General features: G+C 34.5%; 1 protein-coding gene across 1 annotated transcript in view; it reads left to right on the top strand.

The window, feature by feature from the left end:
* Positions 1-234: 234 nt before the first annotated feature.
* Positions 235-12,412, top strand: part of LOC107300978 (probable phospholipid-transporting ATPase VA) — a 104,284-nt gene continuing 92,106 nt past the window's right edge. The window contains exons 1-2 of the mRNA XM_029287147.1: positions 235-266; positions 3,983-4,187. Of these exons, the coding sequence (XP_029142980.1) occupies positions 235-266; positions 3,983-4,187 (237 nt within the window). The remainder of the gene's footprint in view (positions 267-3,982; positions 4,188-12,412) is intronic.

The following is a 12,412-nucleotide window of genomic DNA, read 5'->3' on the forward strand; positions in this document are numbered from 1 at the left end:
TAACGGATATGGCACAAGAAGAAGAAGAAAAAGTTTTCCCCTGACTATGAAGGACAAGAACATAGTCATAATTTTTATTTATTCCGCCATGTCCTAACTTCTGGGGGAAAAAGGTGATCTTGGCTAGTAAAAAAACTAGAGCAAACATATTTTTGTAATCTTATGACTAAAAGGTATTTCCTATTTCATCCAAGAGAAAAATATGTCCTAGGCATCCAAGGCACTGTAAACGGAATGATAGTTGATAGCGCATTAACACTCTTGAAGTACAAAAGTGCAAAGGTTCTATAGAAGAAATGAATTACTTAGCAAATTTGAAGGGGACAAAAAAAACCCTAAGAATATCATTTTTCCATAACAGGTCTTTGTCTGCATTTTTAGCAGAATGCCCATGGTGACTCTAGCGTTATGATTTATGCCCAAGGGCATTTTTGACAATTTTAGCTCAATCACTTCTATTTCATATTCAGAACTATTTCCACATTGTCCTTACAAGAAATGATATTAATTCAAAGTTGTTGAAGAAAGAGTAGGAATGCAACTATTTTATGCTAGAACTTTAAAATAACTCTCAGGAAAATTCTGTTCTCCTAGGTCTCTTCCTTTCATAAGAAAGTTGACCACAGAACCTTGCTTCTCTTTTTGAAGAAAAAAAATGTATGGCACAATTGTTAGAGCTTTGGTCTAAATTTCTCTGATCCTAGCTATGTTGGATCAGCCTAAAGGTCAAACTATTGGCAGTAATTGTGTCCATCATGACTTACATGTGATAATAATCTGTCACTGACAATCTTGCTGATATGTGGTGTTGTTCTGAAACACTTCAGATGAGAACAGTTTGGAAGATTGTTATGATAACAATTGACAGCCATATTCAAATATTAAAGCAGAAACAACAGAAAATGTTCTAGTACAAGAAAGCTTCTATCTATGGAATAAGGTTCCATTTATTCATTGTATGGCAAGAGACAGATTCAAAATATAAGTGAAATAGAAAAATATTATATGCAAAATATATAGGCAGTAAGTTAAAGCTGAGTGGTGTACGTTATTCTTCAAATATTACAAATACTTTATTGAATATTTAAACTAATTCAGATTTGCCCCACATGAATAAATTCTGCATAAAGTAATCATGTATATATATCTCTTAATAACATTAGAGGCTTTCCCTGTTTTTGCACAATTCTGCTGTTGCACAACAGCTTTTGTAAATATGACTGATTGAAATCTTATCTAGCCACTTTTTCTGTTTCTGAGATTCAGCTATTTCTTAAATATATCAAATCCAGTTGTAAAGGCTAAAATTATCATCATCATTAGACTATGATAATGATAGATTGAAAGCTGCAATTCCAAACAAATCAAATCCTATTCTCAGTGTCATATTCTATCCTCTTTCTTTTCCCCCTTCCCTTCCTTTCCCTTTTTTCTTTCATTTCTTTTTCTTTTCTTTTCTGTTCTTTTCATTGAGAATAGCGGAATATGCCTAAGTCTGAAATGTGTGACTTCTGTTTGTTATTGGGAAAAAGACTTGAAACAATTGCTGGAACTTATTTTGTCATGCTTCATAACTGATTCATAAATAAACTATATACTTCCACATAAATGTGAACAGATATATTCTATATATCCTGGGACTCTGCTGCCTCCTCTTGTTGTCCAAGAATCAATGCTAACATCAGAAATTTCTTTTCTGAGACAAAAGTGGCTTCTTGAATCTTAGTTGTGTTTTAAGAAAATATGATGGATGAGGTTAAAATGAAATTGCATTATTGTATAACCTAACTTTAGTGAATTTTTCCCCACAGAGATTAATATTCATCCTGGCTTGTAATCTTTAGTATTTCAGTCACTGCAAAAACACTTCACTTATATATCCACACTTTTTTCATTATGTATTTCCCAATTCAGATAATGATTTAATTTCTTTAATAGAGGAATGTTTTAACTTAGAAATATATAAGAAACACAGAGCTTGTCCAAACCAAAAATATATCAACAATATTTTAATTTTTCAACCCAGTTTAGTCTGTTGTTATTTGAATGCAAAAGGAATCAAAAAAGACTTTGGAATCTTTCAGAGTTGGATTGATCCATCATTTATTTATTTATCAAATTTAAGGCAACTTTGAGCAGCCTTGAACCACTCATTGAAAAAGTGAGGGGAATGTCAGTTGATTAAATGGGTGGTCTAGGAATTGGTATATACTGCCCATTTTATAAGACATGTAACTTCAATCTCACAGTAAAAAAATATTGTCATTCTGGATTGGCACAGTCCAGTTGTTGATTTCTTCTAAATATGAAGAATGAATGTTTATTTATTTTTTTGTTTGTTTGATTGATTGATTTTTATCCTACCTTTATTATTTTATAAGTAATTCAAGAAGGTGAACGTACATAATGTTTCTTCCTCCTCCCATTTTTCCCCACAAGAATAACCCTAGGGATTGGGCTGAGAGTGACTGGTCCAAAGGCACCCAGCCAGCTTTCATGTCTAAAGTTAGACTAGAACTTATAGTCTCCTGGGTTCTAGTCCAGCACCTTAACCATTACACCAAAGTGGCTCTCTTTATTTGCTTTCAATACCAGAGTTGCTCTGTGAGGGAGATGGCCATTTCTAAATTTGATATATAAATAAAATAAGTAATTTATTTACTATCAATATAGTAATCAACTGTTTTGTATACTTGTTTTCAGTTACTATTTCAACAAACAAGCACTGTAATTAAAGCTATTAGAATTTTAAAAAGTGTTTCCTGCTTTGTTGAGTAAAGCAAAAAAGAACAACTCTACTTGAGATTTAGTGGTTGTGCTCCCCATTTTATTGTCAATAACTAAGGAGTATTGAATCACACATGTATTTTTTCTGAGTTCATACAAAATTAAATTTACAAAATGACTGGATTTTCAGTACTTGATAAGCTAAAATGAGTTTATAGTTCACTGTTATGCAAACACAGGTTTTGTGCCTAGTCTTAATTTCTTTCTTCCGGTTTGATAACTGTGATTTGCTTCAGATTGTCCTGACAAGATTATTTAGGTTAATGTAATTGTCATTAGTCTATATTCTATATCTTCTTTCATTATTAACAATCATTCATACATCACCTTCCATATTCGGTAATGTGGGATAATACTCATGCATGTGATGAAGTAGACTAATCCACAAGAATCTGGATTTTTTCCCCCACGTTTACTGCCATTCTTCCTTTCTATTTCTTCTTCCCTCCCAGGCTATATAACCTTCTATTAATTTATGTATTTATTTAATAACAGACTTCCTACCTCATATAATGACTCTAGATTGCTCACAATAATCCATAAAAAGGATAGAAATAAAACTACTCTTCCTCACAGGCACTGAACCAAACAACATTCCAGATCACTCCCATGCTACTCCAATGGCTGGGGCAAGAGCCTTTCATAAGACTAAAAAGATCTCAGGTGGTAAGCTATTCCAAAAGGCTGGAGTAGCCACTAAGAAGGCATACTTCAAAGTTCCCAGCAGGTGGCAACATTTAAGGGGGGGACCTGCAGCATACCCACCCTATCTGACCTAGAGGACAGACAGATCCCTCAAGAAAAAATGGTCCTACGTATTACCTAACCTTGTGTCATGTAGTGATAATAAAAGTAATAATCAACATTTTGAACATACTCTTTTCTGCAAATAAGATATATGGGCAGCATATGACGTAGGTTTCCTTCTCATAGATGTAACCTTTGTATTCTTTGCCTCTCACCCTTTGCAAGTCATCTACATAGTAATTGTTAAATTTTAATGCTGGGATAATAATAGCTGTTTCTCACAGCTGTTGGTGAATAGTTTCTTCTGAGAACTTTATTCCTTGAATGCAAGATTTTTTGTGAACCAATAGGTGTCAGGAAATTAATTACTGCAAACATATATTAAGTTATCCTGCTATTATATTTCTTAGAACTGCTGTCATGTTTTTATCCTAAATATTTCTTACAGAAACGAAAGGAAATACATCACAAGATACTGGAAAAAAGTAAAAGTTGGAGACTTCATCCAGCTTCGCTGCAATGAAATCATACCTGCAGATATATTGCTGCTTTCTTCAAGTGATCCTGATGGCTTGTGTCATATAGAAACTGCTAATCTGGATGGAGAAACCAACCTGAAACAGAGACAAGTTGTGAGAGGATTTTTGGAGCTGGTAAGTTAGCATGTTTACTGTACTTTTTTTTATATTTAAGGTAGGTCAACTGCTCATTAATCTTATTGTAAGAGAGAACTTGTTTGTTCTAAACAATAAAAAAATGAATGCTCCAGATTTTGATTTTCATGAAGGTTTTGATAGTTGCTAAGTGTGGAACTTATTATAAAGTTTAAGTTCATAGCACTAATTCCAATGACCAGTGCACAAAATGGCATGACTAGCACACAAAAAGGAGTCCTTTGAATTCAGTTTAGAAGTTACTGCCTGGGAAGGCATGGGAAAATTAATGAAGAAACAAGCTGCTATCAACATATTACATCTATTTTATTTATCTATCAACTTTACATGGTCTCCCATCTAACAATGGAATTCTGAGTGATATTGTAAATGAGCTATTGGGCCAAATTTGGTAGGCCTGTCTTAATACATAAAGCCCCATATAGTTTGGACCTTGAATATTTTGTGGAGTGCCTTATTCCTTACGCTTATCTTGCATGGGGAAGATGAAAGTCTGTGTATGCATTTAACAGAATTTGTGTTTGGATTTAGCAGGGTATTTGTTACAGGGCATTCAAGGGATGGAGGCTGAAAAAAGGGCATCCCAATCATATTGTTCAATGAATCAGCTGAGTTTTCAATCTGAACACAGCCTATTTGTTCCCTCAAGCTCAAACTAAAATCAATAGAGCTGTGCCTTTCTCTTGTGATTGTCACACTCCAATTTTAAGATGCTAACATTTAATGTTTTGAATAGCTTTACTTATCATCATTATATAGTCATCCATCCCACAGAATGTGACTCTGGGCCACGTACAATAAAAATGTTTATTTTTATTTTATTCAGTTTCTATAACTGCCTATCTCAAACAAGTGACTCTGGCTAGTGAACAATCATAAAATTAAAACTAAGTACAACATAATATAAAAATACATTTTATCATTTGTTTTCTTGTAACTTTCCAGTTTTGGAGTGCATTATTGGTTCATGTTTTTTCCTGCAGTTTTGAGATTATGTTTAGCGAAAAACAGGCTTAAAATGGCAATAAGTAAAGAAAGTGATGCACACACACATAGTGAAAATATGCTACAGATGAGCTGGGGAACTTTTTTTTTTTTTGTCTATTTGGAACATTCCCCTGGAAATAATATTTGAGACTGCATGCTATTTCGGGAATGTGAAGCAAGCAATGGGTGCAGTCTGAATCAAAAGGGAACAGGCACACCCATTTTTTCTTCTTATGACACCATCTGTTTTCTTTTCTAAAATTTCTTTCTTTCCACCTGCATGCAGAAAGCTTTTAAAAAATCAGACTAGGGACCAGATGTAGACCTAGCCTTGATCATCCACTCAACCCAGGGTGAAGAATTGGCCCCAACAATTCTCACATGTCATCCACAGGAGGTGGCAAAGGATAGAAACTAGTACTTCAGGCATGAAATTTAATAAAGTGTTTCCTTTCTAAATCTGTCATCTGTCAGTCATTGGTGTTGCAACCATTATCATAATCTTGTGGAGTGCTACCTGTTTCTATTTATTCAGAACAAGATCTCAGTAAATAAAGTGGGCTTACTCTCAAAGAATTTACACTGGCTGATAGTCTTAATTTTTTCCTCGAGACTGGTGTATCTTTGTATAATTGTAACTATCTTTTCTTGTGAATTTAAACAGGAGATGGCTTTTAGCTGTTATACAACTGTAACCCATCAGAATAGTTGAACTTTTACTCCCATTAAGCCTGATGACTATCATTTTATCTGACCTTGATGGGAACTGGAGGCACAGAGGTGATTATAGATTTTCTCTGATTATAGCCATGTTTACTCATTTCTCCATTTAGTGGAGTGTTTCTCCACTTTGGCAGTTGCAAGATATATGGACTTCAATTCCCAGAATTCCCCAGTCAACCATTGCCTTTTAGAAATTTATTCCAGATTGCAAACAAGCATGTTCCCTGAGAGGAAAGACTAGCATCTCCTCTAGAGATGAAAATTTTGTAAATCCAAGGATCATTTAATGAATTTGTTTTTCATAGCAATTATCTTCTCTTACGGCCTATGGTTTGGGAGTTACTGCATTAGACAAATGAATCCTAAATTAGTATTCAAGTAGATAAGGAAATAGAAGGGGAACTCATCAAATTTGCAGATGACACTAAACTGGCAGGAATAGCGAACATCCCAGAAGAAAGCTCAGAATCCAAAAAGATCTTGACAAACTTGAACAATGGGCCCTATCCAACAAAATAAAGTTTTACATTTAGGCAGGAAAAATCAAAGGTACAAGTACAGATTAGGTGAGACTTGGCTCAAAAACAGCAACTGTGAGAGGGATCTTGGAGTCCTAGTGGATGATCACTTGACTATGAGCCATCAGTGCACAGCAGCAGCCAAAAAAGCTAATATAATCCTGGGTTGTATAAACAGAGGCATACAATCAAGGTCACGCAAATTATTAGTACCACTTTATAAAATCCTAGTAAGATCATACCTGGAATACTGCAACCAATTTTGGTCACCATAATACAAAAAAGGTGTTGAGACTTTGGAAAAAGTTCAGAGAAGAGCAACAAAGGCCTGGAGACTAAAACTTATGAAGAACGGCTGCAGGACTTAGATTTGGGTAGTCTGAAGAAAAGAAATAGGGGAGACATGATAGTAGTATTCCAGTATTTGAGGGGCTTCCACAAGAAGAGGAGATCAAATTATTCTCCAAAGCACCAGAGAGCAGGACAAGAAACAATGTTTGGAAACTAATCTAAGAGAGAAGCAACCTGGAATGAAAGAGAAACTTCCTAACAGTGAGAACAATTAACCAGTGGAACAGCTTGCCTTCAGAAATCATGGGCGCTCCATCACTGGAGATTTTTAAGAAGAGATTAGACAGTCACTTATCTGAAATGGTATAGGTTCTCCTGCTTGAGCAGTGGGCTGGACTAGAAGGTCCCTTCCAGATTCTATCCTATCCTATCCTATCCTATCCTATCCTATCCTATTCTATTCTATCCTACCCTACCCTACCCTACTCCACAGTAAACAAGCAGAATTTGTAGTGTGCGTATATTCCAAGAAGCAGTTGTCTTTCATGTCCCTTGAATGTTTAATGTGCATGATATCAAAGAATTTTGAAATGTAAATTAAGAAAATCTAGTATCAAAGTGCAAGGTAAAATGTAAAAGTTACAAAATATGAAAGGCCAAATTCTGGCCCTAAATATATGCAGTCTTAATATTTATTAATATTTAGTATCTGATCATGAAACACTTTAGCTTGTGATAACACTTTTTAAGTGAAAATCTAAGCTACAAAATGATAATTCTGCTAATTGTGTTTAGTTTGAGGATTTTTGTTGCTTTAAAATAAATAATCTGTTAAAATTAATGTGTCATTAAAATCAGTATGTAAAAACTGGGGTAGCATTAGGAAAGTTATTTCTTTCTTATGGCTTGTAACTATGTGGCACTTATTATTAAACAGGGATTTTAGTCTGTGAAGAAAATAAAAGAAAATCTGTAATAAACCTCTCAATTTAGAGCAAGCATGTTTATCATACTTCATATGATCTATCACAAGTCATGAAGTCCTAGAAATTTGATTGATACAGATTTTGAGAAGGCCTCATCAGACAATTTTACTCATCTAGCAAAACATACACGGAACCCATAATAATACAACTCATTGTTTTAAATTCTTTTTTAAAATGTAGTCTTGGATTGTACTTTCGGATAAATTATCTTTAAAGGTTTGACATTAATAAATAATATGCATATGTGGCCATGGAGAAATAATGAATTAATTATTTTAAAGCAACTAAGTACTGTATTCTCTTACTAAATATAGTCATCAATAAAAGAATAACTAGCTATTTGAAAGTTACTGAACAAACACTGATTAAGACAAATTACTGGAAATAAAAACTCATAATTTATTCGCTACAACTTACAATGTAGTACAAAAAATTAAATTATGGTGAGGAAAATAATCTAATTTACCATAATGCATTTCTTTTGGAAAAGAATGTACCCAACAACAGAGTTTTATTTTGTTTCCAGTGAAATATATACTGGATTTGCATATTCTAAATTATGGTTTATTTAACCATAATTTGCTAAATTAGCTGTAGTAGCCTAGTTTATGCATTAGATTAAGACATTAGTATCAATTGTTTTTGGCTGTCCATGTGAAATGGGTAGCGAAACAAATGTACAAATATGATTAAAATAGTTTATGAATAGTGAGCAGCAAGGTGGCCTAGTGGAAGGTTGAGAGTTCAGTCCCAGATAATGACAGATGTTTCCTGCCTAGGGAACAAAGAAAAAATATCTTTGAACTCTGCATAGCATCAGGAAGGGCATCTGGCCAGTCAGCTCCATCCAGTTGCCCCGACTCTACTCCGAATTAAGGGATTACAAAGTCGTAAAAATAGAGTTTTATTGTTTTATGAACAGAAATGACTGGGCTGACATATCACACTAAAACAAACCAAATAATGGCTTAGAATATAGTGTATGAAACAGGTCAATATTTGTTTGTTAGGTTCATCTTTGTTTTTAAATTGTCATGTCATGGGACAGTCTGAAACTAACACTGATGTCATGTGGCTGAATAAATCTTTGTTGTTGTTGTTGTTGTTGTTCCTTTTCTTTTTCTAAAAATGTCATGAATTCCAGATCAGGTGGTTTTCTGAATGTAAGCATTTATTCATTTTGCAATTCCCCAAGCCCTGTCCGAAAACTGATGATAAAATACCCCTGTGATAGCTGGGAAAGAATCTTGTGCCAGTCTAATAGAGAAAGTGGTCAGATGGTACAGTAAAGATGTATTTAATACTTATCTCTAATGGTGTTATTCAACAACTCCATGTAAATACTATATAAAATGGGCTTAGATCACAAATGACAAATAAAAACGTCCAAACAAGAATCAGAAAATCCATGCCTTCCCCATGTATTTGATACAGACTTATTCACATTGGATCATTTCCTTTGTACTGTGGCCCTTGTCATCAAAAATCACTAATTGGCTGTGCTTTTTTCTAAAAAAAAAAATAGACCTCTTTAATAATTAATTGTCCTTCCCTACAAATATTTCCTGGCTTCATCTTTATATCTGTTCAGGAAAAAAATTAAAGAAAAAAACATCTATAACCTCTCCTTTTCTATATATTTATATTTAATGTTTTTCCTAGTTAATTATTATGTTCTTCAGCTGTTTTTCCTTTTATTTTTCTCTGAACTTGTGCAGAGTTTTTCCTTCAATGACTCCTCCTGAATCTGGATTTTTTTGAACTATGTTCAAGGTGTATTGAGCACTTTTAGAAATAAGGTCAATCATAATAAATGTCTTGAAACTGATTCAGAGGAGACATAAAACTAAATACTTCCAAATAATGCTAAAGAGGGATCCAATACTTTTAATAGAAGACATACTGTACAAGGGTGGTAGAATATCTTGTACAGATCAACCATGATGTCAGCTTACTCTTGGCATCGTTAGTTGCCCTCAACTGTTGAACTTCAAAGCTACATGTCTCCATCATTGGTATATGATGTCTTCCAATATAGATATTGGGTTCCTTTTCACTTTGGAATCAGTATTGCTTGCTTCTTGATAAAAAATAATTTCAACTGTGCTGTAAGTTACAGTCTGCAATCAAACAGATATTAAGATCTTTTATCCAGTTGCTTTAGCTTAGCCTTTACATTACCATTTGCAACATGTACTCTATATAATAGTATGATGTGAATTAAAAGATTATTTAAGAATTACTGAGATAATGCCATTCCATTTGTTTGAAAGTTCAACCAAAGACTCATCAAAGATTTTTTATGAAAGATTTTCACATATATCTGGGTGAATGACAACCTTCCAAGATCCATGGTGAACCATTGGTATCAATGAGGGGCGAGTAACAAAACATGAATTAAAACATTGTGATGGCATTTACTATGCCCCATTATGAGATACGTACAAAAGGGTGGAACTTGTCATAGCAACAGTTTTGTTGAAACAAAGATTCTTCATTTTTCACCAAGAGCCAATCAGAACAAAGAACCATAGTAATTTTTTGGTGAAAAAAAAGTATTCTGAAAATAAAGAGTTCCTTAATGATGTGAAGCCATTTTAGTTTGGAGTCTGTCTTGATTTTGTTGATTAATTTATAGACTCTTTGAGATGCTGCATTGCTGGAATTTTAATATAGTTTCTTTGTCAGAAACATACTTGATTTTTATAGTAATATTTGCTATTTTATTTACTACTCCATACTAACATTTAAACTTGTGAAAGAGGTCGCTCATGTGACACTGCAGAGTTTTAATTTCTTAAATTGTATTGTATATTCTCCAGGCTCTGGTAAATCTCATATTAATGTATAAATATTTTGTACAACTTTCATGCTGTGGATTTTAAAATGAGAGGAAGCACCATGATTTTCAGAGGAGGGTTAAGTATAGGGCTTCTTGCTCTTTATCTTTTCAATCCCAGAATATTTTGAAAGACTTCTGCTGGGCAGTTGAATTTACCTTCCATAACAAGTCGAAAATTCTACTCAAGGAAAAAGTGAATGTAAAAGAAAGACTGAATTGCCACGGTGATGTCAAGCAGCATTTCTTGCTATGCATTTTCACCAGGTAACATTTGAAAAAAAATGCATTAGGACAAAAATCAGTTCTTGATAGTTTTTAAACTTATTTTATAAATATGAGGAACATTTTTAAAAAAGAAACCAAATACATAACCATGCATTATTATGAGTAGTCTTCAACTTAAGACCACAACTGAGCCCACAATTTATGTTGCTAAGTAAGACAGTTGTTAAGTGAGTTTTGCCCCATTTTTGCCCCTTTCTAGCCATAGCTGTTAAGTGAATCACTGCAGTTGTTAAGTTAGTAACAACTTAACATTGTTAAGTGAATCTGGCTTCCCCATTGACTTTGCTTGTCAGAAGGTCACAAACGGTGGTCACATGTTCCCAGGACACTGCAACAGTCATAAATATGAGTCAGTTATCAAACATTTGAATTTTGATCATGTGATCATGGGGATGTTGCAACGGTCATGTGAAAAATGGTCATAAATCACTTTTTTACTGCCATTGTAACTTCGAATGATCACTAAATGAATGGTTGTAAGTCGAGCACTACCTGTACTACCTCTGTATTTAGTGGAGGAGCCAGAATATAGCCATAAGGAGACAATAGAGTGAAATGAACAGAGTTTAATGAATAAAGGAAGATTTCTGAAAGCAACCTTGATAAGACGGGTCCTTCATTCCATGTCTGAAAGAGACTTTGATCAGACTGTTAGCTCCTTATGTATTTGAGCCCTGGGGTATGGCCACTGATGGATTCACAAGAGGGATCCGCTTGTACTACTAAGCTGATAGGCATGCTTTCTATTCTCTTTAGCAAAGATACCTGTATATTATGCTATGTGATAAGAAATCATGGGTGTGGGTGTGCACTCCGCTCCCCAGGAACTAAAGTGTCAAGTGTGTCAGGTTTCAGGTGTTGCCTCTATGTACAGATGACAGATTTGTCAGGTGTTTAGATATTGCCTCTATGTACATGCACTTCTGTAAGGTTATAGAATAGAATAGAATAGAATAGAATAGAATAGAATAGAATAGAATAGAATAGAATAGAATAGAGCTGGAAGGGACCTTGGAGGTCTTCTAGTCCAGTCCCCTTATCAAGCAGGAGAACCTATACCATCTCAGACAAGTGACTGTCTAGCCTCTTTTTAAAAATCTCCAGTGATGGAGCGCCCATGATTTCTGGGGGCAAGCTATTCCACTGGTTAATTGTCCTCACTGTCAGGAAGTTTCTCTTTAATTCCAGGTTGCTTCTCTCTTTGATCAGTTTCCAACCATTGTTTCTTGTCCTGCCCTCGATGCTTTGGTGAATAATGTCACCCCCCTCTTCTTTGTGGCAGCCCCTCAAATACTGGAATACTGCTATCATGTCTCCCTTCTTTTTTCTTTTTTCTTTCCTTTCCTTTCCTTTCATTTCCTTTTCTTTTTCTTTTTTCTTTTCTTTTCTTTAGTTTTGGAACTATCTGTGCTTTGGGCAGTACAGGGTATGCCTCATGCCCTGATCTGGGTCATGTGGGGGCTGGGTTGGGAAGAATAACATGGATTGAATTGGAAAAAATCCTCTTGGGGTGGAAAGAATAACAAGATAGAGAAAGCATGCAAATCATGGCTTTGGCATTTTTTTCAAGCC

This window comes from Protobothrops mucrosquamatus, unplaced genomic scaffold (genome assembly GCF_001527695.2).
Source record: "Protobothrops mucrosquamatus isolate PMUCROS unplaced genomic scaffold, P.Mucros_1.0 scaffold_19, whole genome shotgun sequence".
NCBI classification, from domain to species: Eukaryota; Metazoa; Chordata; class Lepidosauria; order Squamata; family Viperidae; genus Protobothrops; species Protobothrops mucrosquamatus.